General features: G+C 41.8%; 1 protein-coding gene across 1 annotated transcript in view; it reads right to left on the reverse strand.

Moving 5' to 3' along the window:
* Window positions 1-24,454, reverse strand: part of MAGI1 (membrane associated guanylate kinase, WW and PDZ domain containing 1) — a 369,638-nt gene that overhangs the window by 2,872 nt on the left and 342,312 nt on the right. The window contains exons 15-23 of the mRNA XM_054161149.1: window positions 21,911-21,988; window positions 19,030-19,121; window positions 18,171-18,363; window positions 14,451-14,744; window positions 10,980-11,183; window positions 5,962-6,052; window positions 5,778-5,838; window positions 4,627-4,770; window positions 2,657-2,795 (exon numbers count right to left, since the gene is read on the reverse strand). Coding sequence (XP_054017124.1) covers window positions 2,657-2,795; window positions 4,627-4,770; window positions 5,778-5,838; window positions 5,962-6,052; window positions 10,980-11,183; window positions 14,451-14,744; window positions 18,171-18,363; window positions 19,030-19,121; window positions 21,911-21,988 — 1,296 coding nt within the window. The remainder of the gene's footprint in view (window positions 1-2,656; window positions 2,796-4,626; window positions 4,771-5,777; window positions 5,839-5,961; window positions 6,053-10,979; window positions 11,184-14,450; window positions 14,745-18,170; window positions 18,364-19,029; window positions 19,122-21,910; window positions 21,989-24,454) is intronic.

A 24,454-nucleotide genomic window follows, 5' to 3' on the forward strand; every position in this document is an offset into this window, starting at 1 on the left:
GGCTGGTGCCAGCTCTGCCTCCTGCAGGCTTCCCGCCACTCGCACCGAGATGCCCATCCGGAGGCAGACTGTCCCGATGGCAATAACTTACAAACACTTCTGGGGACAGGTATTTTTTTCCTGGTTTTCTTCTTTTTATCTTCCCTCCCCAAGCCAAATACTCTATGTGCTCATTCCTCCTGCCATCATGCAAAGCCTCTCCCTTTTGATGGCATTTCCATTCCTTAGCTTCAGAGGGTTGGTGTGTGCATGGGCCATGACTTTTGTGATTTCCAGGTGAAACCCATGTTGTGACTTACGTGTGTGATTTTTTTGCTTATTAGGCTTTTCAGGCAGCAGCTGGGGACCACGCTGCTTTTCCATATCTGCAAGCACACGGCTTGCAGCAACCTGCCTATCGCACAAGGTACGAGTGAGGTTCAAATGTGTCCTGGGGGGTACTTAGAACTCAGGGGACACAGGGTGCTCGGAATGAATTGCTGTACATATAAAATATAGCGAAGCAGAAAGCAATGTGAAGGAATTAGGCCACAGCACAAACACCTAATATTGATTTTAGCTACAAACCGTAGTTTGATTATGGCCCATAAGGTAGAAGCAAGACTCCCCGAGCTTGTCATTTCTCATACATGCAGCGATATTAGGAGGTATCATCGCTGAGGAAGGAAGAGCCCAGCACCAAGAAAAGTAAGAGAAAGAGAAAGAGAAAAGTAGAAAATTTAGATTCCCTATAACAAAGATGAAAGAAAGAAAAATCTTCATATTTTATCTTAGAATAAAGAAAGTTTATTTTTCCAGTCAGATTGTCTAGGCTTCACCCAAATATAAGGCTGCAAAGACAGCAGTTGTTATTAGCGTGACATAAAGAGACATCTAAGAGGTGATTCAATAACCCAGACAACAAGAGCATCCATTCTAAAAGACAGCTGGAACAGCGACACAGAATGTCATAGAAAAAACAGTAACAATCAAACAACAACGAAAAATAAAGTCCACCAGAGACCACAACATTAAAAATAAGTACAAAACTCATTACAAAAATATACAGCCTCATAGAGAAGCACGTTCCAATCGAGTCAGAAAAATATTGGAACTTAACATTATTAGAGGAACCATTTGCGACTGCAGCGAACAGAACAAAGAGAGGAAGGAGTCCCAAATGTTACAAGGATATTCTTGACAGTAGTGCAACCCCTGTATATTAAATCCTTGCTCAGAGAATGAATTTTAGTGGTTTAGCGTTAGCCAAAAGAAAATTGGTGGTGGATTTCCACCCTCAGTGCAACAGACATATGCTTTGAGAAGTGAAGCACTTAATTTACAGGGTATTTATGCAGTCTAGCGTATGATACAGTACTGTACATCCAAAGGAGTATAGGAAAAGACAAAAGTAGAAAGAACATTACAGAATTTCAGTGCCATCATTGAACCTTCTGGTGTGCTATTTATATTACAGGAGTGTAAACCCACAACTTCCCTTCCATATTGTTAAACACTTTGACTGTTTGTGGTCATACTCTGAATTGGTCATTTTAAGTTAAAATAATGAGCGGAGTGAGCAGAAACTCTCAAATGTACAGTAAATGAAAAGAAAATCTAGTCCATAAATTGTGCAGAAGGGTTTTGTTTCTGGTTTTAGGACACGGAGTGGATGATAAACACAGAACTTACTGACACAGAAATAACCCAAACACGGGGAGAAAAGTATAAAGGACATCCCTTCAATCATCAGTTTCTATAGAAACCTCAAAGACCTTTGGTTGGGAGTAGCCCTCCATCGAGGGCACAATATTTGACAATTATCTCAAATAAATAAGACATAATTATAGCATTAAATAGTGTGCTATTTAGGAAATAGGAAAAGCCACCCAGCAATCCCACCTCCGGGGGAAGAAAAGGAAATCTGATGCCATTCTTAGTAAGAAACAAGGGCTGTTTCCCCCAAGACAGACATGAGAGCACCTCTTCATAACCTCTACACCTTTTCAGACCTTACAAATTAACTAGTTGAAACCAGAAGACAGTTTAAAGGGGAAGAAAAGGGCTCAGGAAGCCAAATCAATATATTTTTGCAGTAAAGCTTTTTTTTTTTCCCCCTTTCCTCTTATTTCTTAAATAACTTTATAAATATTTACATAATCTTAAGGGAAGGCAAAAATCTCATAAGCCATCTTGGCATTCATGTCTATGGATACAGACAGGAAGTAAAGAGAAAAACCTAACAGAAAAAAATCACTGCTTCGGAGTAGTAACTCAAGATCCTGGTTCTTTTTGCATTGATTAGAAGTAGAGACCTATTTGTAACAACAATTCAGCTGCTGAGAAACAGTTTGGCACAGTTCAGTGACATTCCTTGTTTGGCTGGAAAAGACAGTAAGGTTTGTTTTTGTTTTGTTTTGCTTTCCTCTCTGATCACCAAAAATACTGCTATGATGATCTTGCCTTACACTGGGCCCCAAGTCCACGGAAGCAAGCAAAGGATGAAATGTGTAGAAAATTCAGCACAAGCGAGGCAATTAACCATATGTTGCAAAGGTTGGTAAGACACTGGTGAGAAAGGAAAATAAAAAACAAGAATTCCCGCTTCAGATCTTGAGACAGATCATTCATGGAGTGATGCCAGGGAAGAAAGGAATGCTTTCATAGTTTGACCCACCATATTCTGGGACCGAGCCATCTCCACGTTTCAGAAACAGGCGGACCCTGCGGCCACCGTTTTTAATCAGTTCGATGGCCCGAGCGTGCTTCATGTTCTTGGTAGTTTCTCCATTGATCTCTAAAATTTCATCACCAATCTGTCAATGCAATAGAAGAGTTTAAGATTAGAAATGAGGGTCACCATCAGCATGCCACGAGACAACGGCCAGAGCAAATGGGGAAAACCATCTATGCACCAGAGGAAGCTAAACATGCCCAAGTGCTTCCACTGATCACAGAATCACCAAGGTTGGAAGAGACCTCAAAGATCATCAAGTACAACCCATCACCACCAAAACCGGTGTGCAAGGGCCTGGAAGACATGAAGATTATAGGATCATAGAATCAATAAGGTTGGAAAAGACCTCAAAGATCATCAAGTCCAACCTGTCACCCAAGACCTCATGACTACTAAAGATGACAGGAAAAGCTTCAGATATCAAAAGATATCATTGCTATTCTGTAAAAACACATGGGATTACCATACTGCTTAATAGCCGTGTTAGAACAGGTGCTGCTTTATTTTATTTTGATTGTTTTCAAAGTCTCTCCTCAAAGTGGGCAGTTGTTTTACACTCTGCTCTAACTGTGATGTTCAAATAGGCTTTTCAGGTCTGTTTCACATTTGGATATTAGATGTGTATAATGAACCAGCAAAGCTGGTTTTGCAAATTCATCAGGATAGGAAAACAGGGCTTGGAAGAGCTTGTCAAAGCCTTGACTTCCACAGGGCACCACTCAGCCAAAAAACTGGACCTACAAATCCACTCCTAGCAAATGGATTTCGAAAATGCCCTCTGCATGACGTATCTGGAGAAGAGAAAGAGATGTGGTAAAATTATAATGCATTCTCTAGGAGAGGAGCAAAGAGCACAGCAAACTTGGCAATTTAATTTTTCTGTAGGCAGTTTATAACATATGTCCTTGTTATAATGTTTATAATTTAGCTGACGTGTGAAGCTAACAGTTAATCCTAATAAAAGATTCTGTAACCCATGGGTCAATAAACTGCTCTCATTCTGCTCTGCCCACTAGCAGAGGATGAGGTGGCAACCTGATTCTCTACTCATGACTGGAACTTTGAAAGAGCTGACAAAGATTGTGGCTTGGGTACTGTGTCCAGTTCTGGGCCCCTCAGTTTAGGAAGGATGTTGACTTGCTGGAGCGTGTCCAGAGAAAGGCAACGAAGTTGGTGAGGGGTTTGGAACACAAGCCCTATGAAGACAGGCTGAGGGAGCTGGGGCTGCTTAGCCTGGAGAAGAGGAGGCTCAGGGGTGACCTTATTGCTCTCTACAACTACCTGAAGGGAGGTTGTAGACAGGCGGAGGTTGGTCTCTTCTCCCAGGCAGGCAGCACCAGAACAAGAGGACACAGTCTCAGACTGTGCCAGGGGAGGTTTAGGTTGGATGTTAGGAAAAGGTTCTGTACAGAGAGAGTGATTGCCCATTGGAATGGGCTGCCTGGGGAGGTGGTGGAGTCACCATCATTGGAGGTGTTCAGGAGGGGACTTGATGGGTTGCTTGGTGCCATGGTTTAGTTGATTAGGTGGGTTGGATTGGTTGATGGGTTGGACACGATGATCTTGAAGGTCTCTTCCAACCTGGTCTGGTCTGGTCTATTCTATTCTATTCTGTTTTCATTGCAACATAGTCTATTCTATTCTATGTATCTTTGTTAGGCCTTAGAAGTCAGATTTAGAAGTCAAAATTTGGAATAAGGTAGTGAAATTTCCCAGTGCACAGGCTCTGCTATGGACTGTACACAAAGCGTGGCAGAAGCTGCTGAAAGAAGTAAATAGGAACCACTGCTCTTTTCAGTTAACATTTAATTGTCTTTTTTGCCGGTACAGCAGAGGGTGTACCTGTGAGGGAGAGACAGGAAGTCAGTTTATTGCTAAGAAACATGCTTTTAAAATCCCTTTATGCATACCCTCATCTTCCCACATCTCTCAGCTGGACCATCTTCAGCTAGCCGCAGCACGTACAGATCCATATTATACTCCCGGCCACCTCGCAGGCTAAAGCCAAACCCTTTGGCTCCTCTTTCCAGCTCAACAGTGTAAAAATCTTGGTCCTGCTGGAGGGAAGACAACATATGCACAATTGAACAGAAAGTTAAGTGCTGCTGCACTCTCATTTTGAAATTATTCAACCAAGGAATGGTATCATTTTCATTACTCATCATTGGGAAAAAAAAAAGAAAATCAGCTGATTTTTTGCACACAGACCAGGATTTTCTGCTTCCTCAGATGTCACTGTGCAATTTGAAGTTCCAGCAGTGGTCTGCAAAGGACTGTCTGAATGAACAGGCTTGGCTGTGACCCATGCATCTTAGGCACTGTTACACACCATCTCCCGTGCCCAGGGCAGAAAGGCATATTTCTGGAGGGTAGTTAGAGTTCCACCAACTGCAAAGGAAGGTTAGGGCAGCCTCACCTCCAGCACCAGTCTACAGTTAAATGTTTAATGGCACCAGGGATCAGTCTATGTCACGGTGCTTGAATTTCCCTTTTGTTACCACTTCACTTACTCCTTTGCAAGAAACTCAGAAGCATGTGCATTGCTCTTCACAAATTCTGTTATAGCATGGGGATATTCTGAAGTCCCTAATGGAAGAGGTTACCTCTGGGATGGCCAGTGGCAAGGAAAGTTAACAGTGAGGACGATAATCTCTTTAATAAGATGCCTTCTGTGACAGCTATTGTCCCTCATTAAGTTCTTCTCCTGTTAGTCCTCTGAATTTACCATTTACCATTACAACAGTGCTTTCTGGAGAGGTCCCTCAAAATACACAATTTGATAAACAGATATGAATTATTACTGTTGTAAAATTGTCAGCTTTTGTTGTTTTGGTTTTTTCCTCCTTAAAAGTCTCGATGAGAACGTGTTGCAAGTATCTCTCAGCTAAAGCAACAGCAACACATATTATGAAATTAATCAGCAAATTCCTCTTCAGCAAACAGGTGGAGGGAGAACAGCTTCCCAGTAGGAATTTTCAAGGGATATATCTGAACGCTGCCCTCAAGCAAACTGGGAGAAACAGCCTGTGGTAAACAAAATAATTTCAAAGGCACTCCTTACCTGTGCTGCTTGGGGTGGTTTGAAATCAAACTGGGATTCCTGCTTTGGTTTGGTGTTATTCCTGCTGTAACAAATGAGACAAAGAGGGAGAAAGGAAAAATACAGCTCATGGGATGTGAAGACGATCAAGATGTAACTGAAGAGAGAGCATGTCAATGTGCTCTCTCAAGGAAAACAGTCTGACCTGGGCTCCTGTGGTATTTGCTGAGGAGTATGTGTGGTTGTAATTGTAGCAATTTTTTCTGCATTGGTCAATAAAGTAGCATTGGAGGATTCTGCAAAATAAATGTGGTTTTCATTATAAGGGAAGGCCATTGGCTGTTCACTGAAAGAAAAAAAAGGGTTTTGCAAAGGCATTTCCTTGGAAAGCATCACTAGGTTGTTTTTAAAGAACCTGAGATTGGCTCAAATTTCTGAAATCCCAAAATTAACAGATAAAGTGAAAGCTAAGTCACAGCAATTATGTATATGGAACTATATGCTCAACTGGAAAATGAAAATCAAATCAAATCCCATTCCCAATAAATGAATTGGTAAATCTGCATTAGAAACACCTCTGGCTATTTAGAGACACTCAGAACAAAGACTGACTTGTAGAGCAAAGGTTGAGGAATGTTTTATCTATTGTCTAATGACATGAATTCCAATCATTCAAGTCTCCATATACGGTAGGCTGGCTGGATTAATTTTATAGTGGCAATAACTATGGCATGGATTATAAGATTATCAGTGCTTCCTCTATCAGAAACTGCAATCTTCAGAAGGACTGAGAGGTGGCTTTTAGCTAATACCTCACAAGGTGATATTGAATGTGGCTAAAAACCCAAACTCACTGAAATCCACCTTTGAAATACAAGACAGTGGTGCCTGAGCACTGCACACAGAGACATGGAATCACCTGTACCAAATGCATCAGCAGCTCTGGGTACCATTTACAAAAGGGCTCACCAAGAAAATACAGAGAGTGGGATTAATTGCAAAACTATACTTATGCCACAGCAAAGGGCATTCAGACCAGCACCAGCCTGTGCAAATACCATATTCCTGTACGCACAGGAGCAGATGCTTCTAGGAGAGGTCCTTTCTCCTGCTTCATAAAACTAGAAAGGCAGTTGCACAACTGAAAAGTGGCTACATAGGTGCCCCTCACAGTATGGCAAGGCAAAATGGTCCCCCTTCTCATTTTGGAGCTTTAGCATAAGACTTCACTAAGACCAGAGTTAACCCAGAGCTCACTTAAAATGATGCCTAACTTTAAGGTTGTGTCAGTGCCATTAGCCAAATAGTAGCAACATAACTGTGGAGGAAAGACCTGGAACTCTTGCATATTGAACTCAACACATTTTCCAGAGATGCACATTGTCTCAGTCCTGAGCTGAAATTAGTACTGAATTATGTCAGATTTTGAATGGTTCCGGAAGTCAGCAGTTCCTGAAAACACCCTTCTCCTCATACAGGAGCCTGAATTCAGAGGAAGAGTGGGTGGTACATGCTTAACCACTCAAAATGTTGAACAGTCATATTGGGTGCATATGGAGAATGATTGGCACAGTCAATAGAAACACCCACTCCTTAGGCATGGCACTCCCAGCTAAAACCACTGCAGTGTCAGGCACTCACTCTTCTGTGGCACAGTTCTGAACATGGGAGAGTCCTGCTTTGTGCCTATAGCCATTCTATCAGGGAGAGGACCACAGAATGCAAGTACCTACAAAATCCTGACCACAATCCACTTTTCAAGGCCAAAATCTTGCTTCCTGACTGAATTTCTCTAGTTCCAATCCCACTTTAAAAAAAAGACACACCATCAGACAACAGCAACAAAAACTGGGTGAAAACATCTGGCTCCCCAACATAAAATCACAAGGCCTTCTACCCTGCCCTTGTTTGTCTCTTTAGCTCCAGGCATCTGGTAATTCATTTTATTGACTATGGAGAAATCTGCCATTATTAAACAGAGTCCAGCTGTAATACAAAAAGACAGAAATAGGAGGGATTTTGCCTGAATTAGAGAGGTGATGGTCATGGGCTTACTTGGTTCTGAGAAGGTCATGAATGGCTTCATTTTAATTGTGGAGAAATCTAAAAGAGGTGAAGGTTTTTCCTCTGTGTAGCCAGTGCATGTCAAGGGAACCACAGGAGAAGGAAGGAGAAGAACCATTGAAACAGATGGGTGCAATGAGAGTGCAACTCCTTTGCCGGCAGCACTGTGCCTAAGTTAATATGCCCAAACCCACAGCATATGGAGCTGTAACATCTTCCAGACCAAAGCTGGCTTGTGTCCAATGGCTCAGAGAGCAAGCAAGGCTCCTGGGTCTGCCTGGATCTCTCAGAGTGCACCCTTGTGAGGATATACCACAGACAGCTGACTTGTATGAGAAGGAGACATCTCTATGTGCGCTTACACTGGTGGTTGCAAGAGAGATTTGTGTGCATTTTGTAAAGATGCCTTGATACTAAAATTGGTGTCCAACATAAGAAGGTCCAAAACATGGTTGAGTGTTCTGTATTCAGAACACAAGTCTCTGAAATCCTCCACAAATATTTGGAGATCAGATGAAGATGGACTTCAAAGAGAATGCAAGATTCCTACTCTTTAGTAGGTCATACTAAGAATACCAAGTAGAGCAACAACACATCTTTGGTACAGATGTATCTTCACACCACTGTACTGCATCTATCTTTAGCCCACTCTATCCCATGAGTCAGGAGCTGTGCATAATTTTGCTAGCTTTTTAGACACTGGCTTAGGATTCATGCCAACCACCATGCAAAACTGGAAAAGAACACAAATACAGAAAAAAAATGATATCTAGTAGAATTACAATTGCATGTTCTAAATCCTACGTATTTCATTGATTCCTTGCACTATTCTGCCCTGGAATGCTCAGACATAATTACATACCTAATCTAAGCTTGTTATTTTCTATCCCTTTCTGACTTTGTATCAGCTGGTAGGATGTTAAACCATCATAAATGCATTGCAGATACACTCCAGCAGTGGTCTATGTCAATAACTTGGTGCAAGACAAGAGCAAAAACCTTTGGTGTATTTAATAGTGTTAGAAGAGATTAGCAGCGTGAGTTTATTGTGAGTCTTGTGATGAGCTTTAGTATCGAGTTTCTCTGACCAGTATGGTTTCTGATGTATTCTTCCCCACTCCTCTAAGTACACTGTCAGACCATTTATATTTACAAAAAAAGTACCCAAAAGTCAACAGAAAGAAAAGAGCAAATCAGCAAAAGCAACCAAACACAATAAACAGCATACATCACTGAGATCAACTGTCATAGGGTTTAAAGCAAACCTTTCAGTGATTTTGGGAGTGTCTGCTCTTCAGGGCTTTTGGAAATTAAATGCAGGTACCACTGTGCAAAGCTGACAATCTGACTTGGAATTTCAAAGGGAGAGCAAGAAAGATTCAAAGCCTGCATTGCTATAAGAAAGAAGTTGACTTGTTCCCCTGAATAACAGCTTTTCACCTTCTGTAGGAACAAATTATTTCAGTTACAAATTTTTCTTCTAACCTAAGCAACTGAATGTGGTGTTTTGTACATCTATTTGCACAAACAAGACTGGCTGAGCACTCATGTCAGGAGGCTACATTCTTCTTAAAAATTCTGAAGCCATTCAAAACTTATTTATCTCTTAAGTATTTTTATCTTTTTAAAAAAACATTAATTCAGAGATTGGCTACCCTTGATTTTTATCAGACACCAAAATACAGGTAATGAACAATTCTTTTCCCAGACTACCTTCCAAAACTGGCACACCCAGGCCAACTCAGATGTTTCCCTGATTCACAGTCCTTTGATTATTCATGAACACTCAATTTGCTGGAAGCAGCAAAGGATAATATACCATTTGACCTGGTAGCTACTAAACAGTAGGAAAATAAAGCCTTTATATAAAACAGATCATCCTAAACAGAAATAATTTACAACCAGGTAATATCTCATCCTGGCCTATTTTTATCCTGTAACTAAACACAGCATGACCATGCTCTGTAGGTTAACTAAACCCATGCTTCATATTGCAAAGCACGAGAGCTAGCAACTGCTGAATGCTTTTCACTGGAAATCACATCATGTTCCTTCTTCAGTCTACTTTACAGGTACCAGGTTCAAATTGGCCACACTTCTCAACCTTTCTTTCAAACAATCACACTTTCTCTACATGGAGCTGAATGTAAATAATGCCCTGTCCAACTCTAAGAAGTGCTCATTAGCACAATATCACAGCCATAAAATCTTGCACCTGTGGATTCAGCTTCCAAAGAGAGCAATGCAAAAAAATTTCTGCCTAATGACTTCTCAATATGAACCCATCCATGGCAGAGCAGGACAATGAACAACAAACCTGCAAATGCTTAGGTTTTAGAACCTCAGCATTTTTAGTTCTGCTACAGATAGTCTACAGACATTTCTGCCCTGTTTCTGTTTGGCACCACAGCTAGAGATCAGTTTAATCAAACACCTTTATTTTTATTAGATAGTTCAGTGACCTGAAACAAATGCCAAGTGTCAGCACATTATTAGAGATCCCGCGTGCTCCTTCTGATCTGAAACAGCGAGATCCTGTTTAAGGTAACACTCACGACTACAAGCACAGAGCAGCTCTACAGCCATCACCATTTAGCAGTCATTTCAAAATGTACTAAGCTTGCTCCCAAAGTAACTTACCCAGAATAAAAACAAATCTTCTTTGCAAACAGCTTAAAACATGACAAAATGTTTATCCCTTTCTACGATCTCTTTACTCTGTAGCCTGCCTGCTAAAAAGCTTCAGGAATCCCACATATTCACAAATGACTCCCAAATATTCTAAAGCTGAACTGTTAACCTAAGAAACAAATCCAAGTGTACTGACACCTGCATCAAATCTACAGATCCTTTTAAGGTAGTATGTGGGAACAAGAGATCATTTTAAGCTGGTATATGGGAACATAAGAGAATGGAATACTATTTTATTAACATACAATCAGCATCTCCCTATTTATAAACAGAGCCCCCAAGTCTGCAGAAAGACACACACACAAAAGCAACCCTATGGAAGATTCACAACCTCCCTCACTGCTAATTCTCAAAGAGGGAGCAGAAACTGAGTTCTCTGTGACTGCAGCCCTGCCTGATGCAAAAAGCTCAGGAAGAAAACCAAGAGGAGGGTCAGAGAAAACAGCAGGAAACATATATATACTTTACCATCTCCTGGAATGATGCGCAGGGTGACGGTGTTTCCCGCTTCCTTAATGAGGTTGACGATGTCGGAATGCGACTTGTTGGTGATGGAGCACCCATTGACGGCCAAGATCCGATCGCCTACTTTCAGCTTGCCACAGCGGTCAGCGGGACTCCCTTCAATTATCCGACCTATTTTGTGAGGCATGGCCACACATGCATTTCCCGCTTTTGTATTGGTTTGGGGGGTTGTGGTTTTGGTGGTTTTTTGGTTTGGTTTTTTTTTTGGTTTTGGTTTGGTTTTTTTAAAAAAATTGTTTACATACGTGGGAATATGGTGAAGGGGAAAAGGAGAAAAAGGGTTGAAAAGGGAAAGAGAAGGTTAAGGGTTAATTAATTAATGCATCAAGCAAAAGTTATTATAGGATAGCTTTGCTGCCAGTGTTCAAAACATTGGCAATCGACTAGTATGAGTGCACAATACTTCTTTTACCAAGAGGTGTTTTTGTCAATCACTTCAACTCCCCCCACCTTGATTTCTGTTACTAAATGGTGAATTTTTACAGACTACAACTGCACTTAGCAGCCCCATCAGAACCCAAATCCCAATTGCATTCTCGAACAAAAAATTTGAAACTGTTTGCAGAACCTTCCTCCTCCGAGGTGATATCAATGTCAGCCTCTCTAAGTCCTTCTCCAAGTCAGCTGCTGTTCAAGCTTCTGCCAATGTTTTGTTCTTTCTCGATTTAGAAAGATAATTCTTTTCCTAGGCCTAGGAGGGAGTGCGGCTCCCTTTCTACCGTGAGGATCCGCTCTATCAGCACTGCATGGGGAAGCAACAGGAAACGGTTTTCTTCCATCATGAATAAAGGTACTACCAGGGAAGGTACAGGACCACTACAGATGGGCCAAAACTGAGAAAGGTAACCTGTTTGGTGCAGGCATCTACCACAGCCTCTGTTAAATCTTCCCCTTTTATGATCTTAGATGGCATCAGGAAGGGAGCAGGAGAGGGGTAAGGACCTTCTCATTGAAATACCTCTAAAACTACACACACAAAACGATTTGAGATGTCTGACACACACAGCAAGAGCACTTTAGGATGAATGAGTTTTGGAGACAAAATTCTCCTCCTGTTCCATGCAATTGTTTGCCCAAAAACATAGGGCTGTCCATAAAATGCAAAATTGGGAGATAGGGGACACACAACTCCACTTCAATAAACCCACCAGGCTTTTTTTTTTTTTTGGCTTATTTATACGGGCAAGAGGCCATTGGGCTTGCAGCACATGATTAATACCATGAGGTATACATACACAGTGGTCAGCTCATACTTTCCATCCACAATACATGCACCCTCAAGATGCACTTTCCCATCTGTGCTGTAGTTTTCACTTGTTTAGTAGTTTTAGAGATATACATTGCTGCACACACAACAACACTAGAAAGACCATAAAGAAGAAAAGGCTGAGAAAAGGAATGTGAGGTGACAGAACAAGGTTAGAAAGATGCAATGAAAACTGCCAGAAAGTGTTAATATTAGTTGCAAATGATAGGGTTTGGGGTTTCTTTATTCTTTTACTGTGATGTTAGAAAATTTCTCTTTCTGGTAATGCAAAGGCCCATCTAGTTTAAAGGCTGTTTTGAGCATGTGAGTTCCAACTCTATTCAATCCTCTGAACACAGACAACAGAGCCCACACCAAAGTGACCAAAGTGCGTTTTGGAACCAGTTTGGCCCATCTCTAAACACTACCTACAAAAGAAAGGAACTACAAAAAGCAGGTCCAAAGGAAGTGCCACACAGCAGAGGGAAAATGTCTCATGCAGAGTATTAGGAAAAAGCTGAATACGCTTGAAAAAATGAAAGGAAAAACAGTCACAGATCAACAGATCTCCATGAGGAGCCCCTGCACAGAAAACTTCCAGTTAGCACGTATCTTGGGCTAAAGCAAACACAACTCCTGACAAGCTCAGGCCAAGGTTTCTCTGCAGAAAAGAGTTAGAGCATAGTCTTCATACAGTAAAAGTTATTTACACACAAGTTTGCAAATACTGTCAGAAGATAAAAGCACTCTCTATCCAGTTTAGATTGAGTTCAGCTTAATCTAATATCACGTCACATGGTTGTGTTCTGGCACTGAAATATCTGTTCTGGAAGAGCAGTTTCCAGCAGCAAAGACAGTGTGGGTGCCTAACACCCAAGGAACCATCAGAACTCAATGCACCAGGCCTGCAGTAGGTATTTCCCCCTTAAAATCTCTACTGCCATGACTGCCCTGAACAGTGTTAGTAATGACCCATCAATAACCGGCAAAGGAAGTGACATTCCCTTGATGTATTAGTAAGGGTATCGCTGATGGGCAATGGCAGGAAATTTCTGGAAAAAAGCCTAGAAAAAAGGGGGAAAGACCACTTCTTGCCACCTGTGTATCCTAGGAGCACTCAAACTTTCCAGGCAGACTGCAATGTATTTTGTTTGTAAACCACAGCCCTTCCTTGAGAGGTAGTGTGAAGATGGTCCAGGCATGTGTTCCGTTTTTCCTTTCCCCCTCCATCCCTATCACATGCTGCAGACTAACAGGGAGGGACCACCTTCTTATTTTTTTCCAATCAAAGCCCACATGGATGATGCCTCTGGTCCTTTTCGAGGACTGGGAAAGGGAAACAAATAGACTGGTTTCTCCTTCGCAATGATATTTGTGCTCGAGAGTAGGCTGTTCTGTGCACACTTGCAAAACCAGCTTATGTACACCACCTCTTCCTCAGCGACACATGGAAATGGGTGTCTGCCTAGCAGAAAGGACTGTTCAGAAAGAAGCCACTTCTACTAGGGCAGGATATTAGGTGTGACATCTCATGAACTTCATTTCCCCTTACTCTGAAAAAATGGACTTGGGAAGAGGCGGAATGCATCAAAAAACCAATCTGTTCTTTTCAGCAGTACTCGCCATTCTGTGTCTCACCAGCAACCACTATTAATTAAAACTTTCCAGCTATCAGCATGCTCACTCCATAACGAGGATCAGAACAACCCTGATTGCCAAAGAGAAGTTAATCAGTTTAAGCATTCCTGCTTTTTAAATCAGCTGGCTCAATTCCACTATCAGGAGACATATTTCATTCCACCTGCTCCATTTCTGCATTAGCAAACAGCATCACTGGGGGGATCCCCCAGATGCTCTTCTGAGAGCAAACCCCAGGAAGGCGTCCAGCTAGCAGCGAAAGCTGGAGCTCAGGGAGTATCAGGAAAAACCACTGGTGGCATTTTCACTCTTCAGATTGGGATTTCTCATTTTGTTTTTCTTGACTCAGTGCTGAGCAAAACCCAGGAGGCAAACACCTACCAAGTCTTAGCCGCCAATCAGGCTATTAATTACATAAATTAGGGCATGCTCATGACTTTCAATTAAACAGATCCCCACTCATCTCCCCGTACTGCAGTGCTCAAATCCTCGTCTCATTTGAGGCACGCTGAAAATACCCCAGGACTTACCGAACGTCGTCCCTGCCTCCGGCCTGCTCACAGATGAGACGATGACAAAGCCGAAGCCCTCGTTTTCACCGCGGCGGATTTCCACATCATAGGGCTGGACCACGGTGCTGACCACCCCGCTGCCCCCACCACCACCACTGCCAATGCCGCTGGTGCTGCCGCTGCCTGAGCTGACGGTGTTGAGGGAGTTCTGGCTGCCCTGCGGTGTTCGCTTCTCCTCTGTCAGTGAGGCTGGCTGGTTGCTGCTGTGGTGGGAAGAGGCTGGGGATGGTACTTCATTCTCCGCCTTTGGAACTGAGGAGGGAAAACAATCACTGTCTGAGGAGGCTGCATTGTTTAGTGCTTGGAAAGTGCTGCTCACTGAGAAAAAGGTTAAAAAAAAAAGAAAAAAAAAGTGGCAAATAGAATCCTAGAATCAGCCAGGTTGGAAAAGACCTCAGAGATCGTCAAGTCCAACCTATTACCTAATACCTAACACCTCATGACAACTAAACCATGGCTTCAAGTGCCACACCCAATCCTTTTTCAAACACCTTGAAGGACGGTGACTCCACCACCTCCCTGGGCAGCACATTCCAACGGCTAACAACTCTCTCAGTGAAGAACTTTCTCCTCATCTCGAGCCTAAACTTCCCCTGGTGCAGCTTAAGACTGTGTCCTCTTGTTCTGTTGCTGGTTGGCCGGGAGAAGAGACCAACGCCCACCTATCTGCTTTAATCTATAGATCACAAACATGACGACCAAGGGTACTATTTCCTTTCGACTGCTGCCACCACCACTACCAGCTCTGGTGAGAGAACTGACCATGTATGCTTGTCCTGTTCCATGTATGGTCATGCCACTGAAGCCTTTTGCTGCCAGACTACAGCAGTCCAGTTACACCAGTGCAGTGCTGTGTTCTTGGGTGCTCTGTGGCATTACCTTAGTTCAGAGGTGCCTCCTTTAGATATCACATCCCCACTTCAGTTCTATATGTGCAGCTGTGCATATGTGCACAAGCTGTGAGGAGAAACAATCAGCAAACACCCATCCCTCAACACCTATATATTTTTTAACTATCAGTTGGGTAGCACCCATTGCTTTTGATTAATGTGATATTAAGTAACAATAACCACCCATTCTAAAGCAAAGCAGCTTGTGAACCAAGCTTGTATGGATGGAAGAGCCAGCAACTATCATCTGTACCGCCTGGCACAGTTGGGGCAAAACCATTAAACGTTATTAACATTAATATTAAACAACTGTTTCACAGCAACTGGAGTTGGAAGTGACATTAGTTTAAAATCTAATCAGATGCTAAGGCTTGAAGAAATCTCACAAAAATTGCTTAGTCCACACTCTGCTTGAGTCAGGGCCAACTATACTTACTGTCAGTCCTGACAGATGTTTGCCTAATCAGCTGTTAAATATCTCCCCAGGCAATCTATTGGTTGCAATATCTAACTTAAATCTTCCCTGCTGCAACATAAGGCTATTATTTCTAGTTCTATCTAGCAGGCATATGGAGAACATATTATTCCCTTCCTCTTTGCAGTAGCCTCTTATAGTCTTGGGGAGTTTTAACACCTCCTCCCTCTTCTCTGCTTTAGGCTAAACAATCCCAATTTGTTCAATATTTCCTTACAGACCATGTTTTCTAGAGCTCTCCTTATTCTTGCTGGTCCTCTGGACTCCCTCCAGTTGGGCTCTCTCCAACTCAAACATGTCTTTCTTGAAGTGCTGGACCATATTGTAGCTAAGCCATCATCTGCTGGGAAATCAGGAGAGTTCCCTTGCTGCCTACATCCCAACGCAGTGTTTTCCTTCACCTGAGTCAACCTCAGGTTAAAGCTTGTGGCCCACAATAGCTTTCACTTCTTGTTACTCAGCCAGTTCTCCACAGTCCATTTACACAGCTCAGAGCAACATATTGTACTTGTCTCTACTGAATGGCTGCCTCCACTAATCAGGTCACTTGTCCAATTTGGTGAATCAGAATTAAGATGAAGATCTTAAAAGCAACAACAAGAAAATGGATGCCAAAATAAGATCTAAACCTTTAAATTCATGAGCCAAAGAAAAATAAAATATTCTCGGATAGATAGCACTTATGTACTCAAAGTATGTACTAAATATATAGTATTCTACATATTAATAAGACAGGTGTATAAACTTTGCCCTGTATGAATCACAAGGCATTTAAATGAACAATCTTTTTCTACTGGCATACAGATGACAGGAGGAATAAGGGACCAAAACCAGGTCCCCTACGAAGTTATGCTGGAATTTAAAAGCCTGCAAGTGTAAGGTGAAAGAAGGGATCCTGAATAATTTATCCTAGAGTAAGTGTCCACATCTGAAATGATTCAGAAATAGCTCGGTCTGGAGTAACGTTCCCCTGAGTGAAATATCAAGAGATCTCTCATGCATCTAAATCTTTTATTGCAATTTCCAGCCTGGAGGCTCTAAAACTGAATAGAAAATCTACGCATAAAACAATACTAAAATTCAGCTGCCCTTCCTCTTCCTCCCAAAGCTCACCTCCTTAAGTTTCTCTGACATTGGCAGCCCTTTGTCAGAAATGAGACAGAGGCTATTAGAGGAGAGACATAACCTGGTATTTAAACTACAACTGGAAGGAAGAAAGGAATGACAAGTGAATATTTTTGTAGTGTTGTGTGGAAGGAGCTGAGCCTTGGATAAGAATCCAGAGCTATTTTAGAAGTACTGTTCTGGTGTGGGCCTAATTTTCCACTTGAATGTTATTTTAATGCTGTCTAAAAAGAAAGTACATCACTGCCTATTTTTCTGCTGATGTTTAACCTTAATACGCTATGTATTAACCTTTCTTTTGAATAACTGACCTAAACCAACTCCCACACTTGAACACCCTAAAGGGATTAAAAGAAGAGGCAGCACCCCAATGTTACTCTCCGATATTAACCACAAGGTCACATGTAATTTAGAAAGCTCATGCTGATGTCTTCATTTTCTTTGCTATTTGGATGTTTTTCTGTCACTGATCTGGGTACCACCATGCAGTATCACTTCCCTCTGCATCTTTTGTCTTTCTGCCAGCTTCTTTTTTGTCCATTTAGGCCACATGCTTGTGCAGTGTGGGCACAGCATCTAGTGTAACTCAGCACAAAACCCCATCTCTATTACAACAAACACACACCCCCTGCACTACCAGAACAAATGACACTCATAGTTTTGAACCTGTCAACTATATGTCGCATCCTCAGTTGAAGCTTCTCCTGAGCCTCGGGCATTGGCCACCACATACACATGGCCCTTCACTCTCTCTCTCCTCTTGCCTCCCCTTCCCTGTCTTTTCCCTCACACTCAGTTTAAGTGGACTATCAGGTAGCACAGGGGTGTTTTTTGAAGTAAATACAAAACACAGACAGCCAAGCACAGTGTCTGTGCTTGTGAGTCAAACTGAAAATAACATGCTGTAACTGAACAGCTCCCCATTTTAGCAGAAATCTTCATGAAAACTGGAGAAGCCAACTGAGACTGAGAGAACCTTGACTGGAAACAAATAATGTGAAACATATTTGATCAACAACAACAAAAGACTAAACAGAGAAAAGAACACCACCACCACCCATGTCCCCTGAGCTTCTGCAGTATTAAAAAGAAAGGTTTTCAGTTTTTTTTCCTTCTCTTTAAACTCTTTGCTGAACAGATGGAGTCTGGAAAGAAAATCTACCCCTGCAGAGTGACACAGCAGCCTACCTGTGTAAACCACTTTGCGCCTGACAGTCAAATTGACATGACCTTGTTTGGCTGCCTGTTGCATAAGCTGGACGACAAGCTGATGTGATTTCCCAACAACAGGGGTCCCATCCACGCAGATCAGCTCATCACCCGATCTCAGGCGGCCATCAGCATCAGCAGCACCCAGCGGTACAATGTGACCGATGTAAATCTGAGGGAGCAGCACAAAACAGAATGGAGAAAGGGGAATGGGGAAAGGGGAAAGAGAGGTAGAAAGGGGAAAGACAGAAAGGAAAGGTGCAAAGAGAGTGATAAATGAGAACTAGTTCAACAGCCAGCTGCAAGTAAGGGGTAGGTAGACCAAATTTAGTAAGGGCAAGAAATGGTTGACAAGCGTCTGCTGCCCACGGAAGTTGCTCCTGTGAAAGCAGCTCCACATGAAATTGTAATACATTTGCATTTTGTTTCTCTAGGCAGTCCATCCATTCTAATGACAGATAGCCTTGGGAAACATTTTCAACCAGTGGCCAGAGAGGACGATGGCTAAAGGCATTGAGGGTCTTCTCAGGGACATCAAGATTGAGGTATCCTTTCACTTGCCTCTAGGGTTTACAAACTCCCTACTCCCTATGTGCTTTCATGTGGGCTATCATAAAACCAAGAAATAGCAGAGGAGGCCAAGCCCATTTCAATTACAGGAGTTTCAGTTTGGTTTTTTTGAGGGGAGGGTGGGGAGGAGCTGCAAGATGTAAATGCATAGCCCACTAGTTATTTTAATAGACATGCTACAGTGCAGTGCTGCACACCAGTACACACTACTGCTGTGAATCTGGAAGATGTTGCAAGTTAAAACATGACCACTTCTAGATGTACTCACAGGTTCTCCAGGCTCATTTCCACCCAGAATCCTAAATCCAAAACCGGTTTCCTTTCTCCATAGAAAGATATCCTGCTCTTGGTAATCTGGAACTGAACGGAAAGAAGGGAAATGATTATTTTTAATCAAAACTTGACAGCTCTATATCCAAATCAGGACTACTCTCATCAAAGTGTATAGGGATCTGGTGCACAATGTTATGCTTTAAATGAGGTGGTGAATTTTTAGACATAATTTGAAACATTTATAGCTTTAAATACTTAAGTATTGCTATTTAAATCACTGTTACATATTGTATAGTGGTTTGTGTTTTCTAGGTGTCTAACTGTGACTTGTTATTTGTTTATCACTGCAATACTTCCTTTCACCAATATTAGCATCATTACCCAGTGCAAGAGCCTCTTACAAATCATCAATAAATGTGTACAACAGAGAATTACTCTGCCAGAAACAATACAGCTGCCTTCTCTTTCATGGCAGACAAAAGAGCCACTTGTTACGACTTCTACTGTTTAATTAACTTTCACAAGCATAGTTTGCTATCTGTCTGCTGACGCTGCTTTAAATAACTATGGGACAGATCCTCAGTTGTTGTAAACCAGAAGGGCTCCACTGAAAACAGTGCAGCTCTCCTGACTCTCATTTGCTTGTACACAGACTCTGCAGAACCACTGAACAGATAAAACCAGCTGGAAACATAAAAAATGTCCAACCTTACCTACTCATTAGTATGGAACACCAGCAAGGTTTTTTCAATGAATATTACATACAGTGAAGTACTAACCTTGAAGTGCTGTTGAACAGTAATGTTTTATATTAACTTATTCATGCTTGCTTTCATCCCTCTTTTAAAAATGCAAAATTAATTGCTAACATTGAATCATATCAGAAGACAACTTCAGGTTCATTTAATATTTATTGGCTGGTATCTGTAACATTGACTAATTTTGTAATGATCCCCTCCCAAAATTTATAATTAATGACAAAAAATGCTGTTCCTTTACAAGTCAGCTGCCTCTATCTTCAGAACAGAAACTGAAGTGTACCGTTCAGGAATGTAATTTAAATAGTCAGCTATGGAATGCAACACATCTAATGAAACACCATCTAGTTTTCTGTATCTATGAGCAAATTAACTGGTTGTTTCCCATTGACATCAATGCATGTCAGACTGGGCCCTAACTGCAGTTTACACTGTCGGTCCTTGCTGCACAATGGTTTGGGTCTAGTCATCTGGTGTTTTCCAGTGTTGACTTGCCGTTAATTATGACTCACTCTCTCTTCAATGACTCAACAGATTTAAAACACAGTATGGATTTAAGACCTGGGAATACTAAAAATTAACAGAACAGGTGAGTGCTAAGGCACAGATGTCCACTTCAGTATTTTCTGTCAAACAATTTTCATATGCAATATTTTCACATTTTAATCACTTGCAGTCATAAACTATGTGTAAAAACTGTGCACATTATCTCACTGAACTAGAGGCTTATTTTTGTCCAGATACAATTACAGAACGATCAGGTGATGAACAAGCTGGAAGCCTGTGTGGTTCACCTGTTCAGGTGCGCTGACTGAAGGCAGCTCAGCACCATACAGGCGTGTGGCACAACAGCAGAACTTAGACAACAAATTAATTGGTGTTTGTCGCTGCTGTCAGCGAGGGGGAGCGTGAAGAGCAGACACATTCAGAAGCATCTCTCCAACGCTTCGCAGGCTTGGGTTTTTTTTGGCAAAGGCTGGCCCCAACCAATTAATAGTGCGTGTTGGATCTGTCAGAGGCAAAATGGATTCTGCAGAGAGCTTCAGCGTGGGCCCATTTCCTCCGCATCTCTCAACACCCTCCCATTTGTCAACTCTCCAGTCTCCCTGAGCGATGCCTTATGTTCCTGGTTCGGGTACCAGCTAGCCGACTAACGGCCGCTGGAGATAACGGCAAGCTGGAGGTGTAACGGCGGCATCAAACCAGAGCAGCAACAACAGAAAAAGAGACAAGTCTATATCCAAAGAAACAAGTTTTTTCATGTAACACTCCTTCTGCTGGAAGGATTACAGGGAGGTGAAACACAGATACAACAAAGATACAGACAACACACATTTACACAGTGTGAGGACAAACTGAACAGAACTCCTCTCACCACTTTTTGCAGCAGTGCTGCAGAAAAGTGATCCATTGACACCGCTCAGAAAATCCCCTTCAGCTTTGTGCTTCCATCCAGCTGAGGATCTCCATACTGGAGAATTTCTTTAGGTCTTGCAGTACTCAGTAGAGTTTTAGAGCAGCCACTTCCCTTACCTACAGGGAAGATTTCCTGATGGCGCTTTGTTGAAAATGAATGAAAAATGGTTTTCAGCAGCCATTCACTGCATTTTTGCACCTTGACCTGACCTCAAGCAGGTCTGACTCTGAAAAAAAAATGTTTTAAGCAGGCATTCATTGCATCTTTGCACCTTGACCTGACCTCAAGCAGGTCTGACTCTTTCTGAAAAAAATACATTCAGAGTAGGCAAATGGGTAAAACCTGCCAGTCTGCTCATCCTGGATTAAACCAAACCATTTGGGGAGCATTGCAAAAGTGGTAGAAAGAGTTCTGCCAGGGATGTAAGGAGGAATGGAAGGAGAGGTGAGTGCCACAGCCCTGTCAATGAGCCACATGGGCAAACTCATGAATGAAACAGGAAGATGATGTCCCCCTACACGGCCTACAAAATCCACTGCTAGCCAGTACACAGGAAGGCAAATGCTTTGCACCTTTGTGGCTAACCTTGGCATATGGCCCTGCCAGACACCCTTGGAGATGAAAAGCCCCCCGCCACAGAGCAGCAATGACATCAGAACAAGACATCACAAGACACAGATACATTCTTGGCACAGTCTTACATTCTCCAAAACTGGTGGAATTGATTTCTCTCTCTCTCTCACCCTTGCTCAGTCCAGTTGCAGGCGAAGGTGACATAGCTGTAATATTAATTTTACAATTTTGCAAAGCTTAATGTATCTGCTTTCTTGTTAGTGCATTTAACTAATTTTGACCATATGGATCAGGTTAGGCTTTCATGCAGAAATGACTAAGGTTATAGCTACTATGGCATATAACATACTAACTGTCCCATCTATTTGTTCATGCCTTATATACATATGGATCTATAATATGCAGGTACATATAAAATTATACATTTATGCACATACATGCAGGTACATTTAAAGAACTCTTTTTGTTCTCTCTCCTCAGAGGAAGAATCTCTCTGAGAACACCCTAAAAACACTCCCCTACAAAAAAAACTTCCACCATCATGACACAGTTTTCCAAATGGAAATATCTTATTCTAATATTAAAAGAAATTCTAAATTCAGGGTGACTAGCAATAAACAACAAACACAGTGCTAAATTAGAAGTTATTTTAATTGAACTTTCCTATGTAAACTTTAACAATTATCTTACACATCTCATATATATATATATATATGAAACCAAACAGAACAATTCTGTCCAGCGTGGTATCAGTTTCAACAAAAGATGGGTTCAAAAACTAATTACTATGGGTTTGCTTTAGTCACTTTTTTCATCACTCACAACTTGGCAAAGCACAAGTTTTACGGCCCAGATTGAGCAAAGTATGTAAGGGCAAGTCTGAAGAGTGAATTGTCTCACTGAAGCTGGTAGAGAGTTTCAGTGTTGGGAGGTCCTGTGATTTAGCCATACATCTTAGCAGACTCCATGTTTGCAGCCAAGTTCTGTTTTCTAAACTAGTTCACCGCGGAATTCTGGGGTTTCCGTCCTTCCTTTTAATCAACTGGTTTTGGTGACATGGAAAGCTTTCAAAAGATGTCTTCTGCAATCCTCTACCAAGTTCTGTTGCTGAGGTTTGGGGAAGGTGCAATGCCTCAACAAAGCCATGGACCCGGCTGGTGCCAGATTAACATCACCAGAGCCCATCCAGCACCCAGCTCCCTAACAGCTCAGCAGCCTCTGCTGCTCACACCACGTGCTGCAAGTACTACGGTCCCTTTTGGCAAGACATTCCCTAAGGGCATGGGCACATCTGCGTGCCCAAGCGTATGACTGTAACTATTTGTTTCCTAGTAATATAATAAAAGGACACAACTTTTATGAAGGGCATTTACCAGCTATTATCTTTAAGGTCAGTCTGATCAGAAGGCAGCTGCAAATCCCTGAGAGCATTTGACTTTTCTGTTTTATGGAGAAAGTATCTAATGTTTGGTATCACTGTGCAAATATTTTTAATTCTATGTAATTGCTGGTGAGTGAGCACTGCACACTGGGGTCAAGACTTGTTTGTGCAACTTTAATTAGATTTGGGGAGAGAAAAATCCTACCAAATAAATTATGTGCCTGAAAATAAATTTCAAATATTAACGATATTTTAAAAGCTTTAAAAATTATCTATCATGTTCTGCTTTACTTTTAATTAAATGCTTAAGCCCTTCAAAGGGATTCATTAACACATCTGCAATTCAGATTAATTCATTTTGTCACTGCTGTTTTGACAGATGGCCATATGTAGGATACGGTATTTTGCAAAGCAATCAGGCCACATGAGAAAAATTTGACAACAGATTGTGTTAATCCTTAAGGAAGTTTAATAATACATTGAAAAATAAAAAAGCATGTTATAAAAATACAAGTGCAATAAATCAGTGATTTCTGAATTGCAGTTCTCTGCTAAACAATTCACTTGCTGTTTGTCTCGCTGAGTGCTCTTCACACATGTTGTCATTCCTAGATGTTGGAACTGCTTCAGTTTTGAAACCTTAAGGGTTTGTCCTTCTCTCTGATTCATGTGCACAACTCCCACTAGCAGCAATGAGTTACCCATACAGAGGAGCTCAGGCAGCTAAAACTTCGCACCAGCAAAGAGTGTGTTTGTGTTATTGCCACAGAATTTTTAGATTCGCTTAACACAGAGCCAGCTATTCTTGAATGTCTTAAACCAGCAAAGAACTGCGACTCTGGGCCAGATTGCAGTAGGCTATTTGAGCTTAGCCTTAAAGCATCCAAGTGCCTTTGGGTTTACAGCTTGAAAATAAGCTTCCTTGGCCCAAAGCCCAGGCCCTCAGCACCTTGCAGCTTGATCCCCTCACCCAGGGGAGCTGCATGTGAAGGAACTTTAGCCTACACTTGTTGAATAAACGTGCAGCTCTCATCTGCTGCCATTCAACCAGGGTCCAGAGATAGTTATGGAGCCACTGTTTAGCTTTGCATTACTACTTCTAGTTTTAATTTTTCTTCCCCTAAATAGGCAACGTCTGTGGCTCTCCTCCGCAGAGCTGGAATGCTTCCTGACATTAAGATGCATTGGGAAATCAAATAAAAGTACATGCTTTTACGAAATTATGGGTTATCTGGTGCTTCTGAATTGAATTCTGCTTTACCAATGGCTTCGGTGAGACAAGTCACGTAAG

Source organism: Dryobates pubescens, chromosome 1 (assembly GCF_014839835.1).
Source record: "Dryobates pubescens isolate bDryPub1 chromosome 1, bDryPub1.pri, whole genome shotgun sequence".
In the NCBI taxonomy this organism is placed as follows: Eukaryota; Metazoa; Chordata; class Aves; order Piciformes; family Picidae; genus Dryobates; species Dryobates pubescens.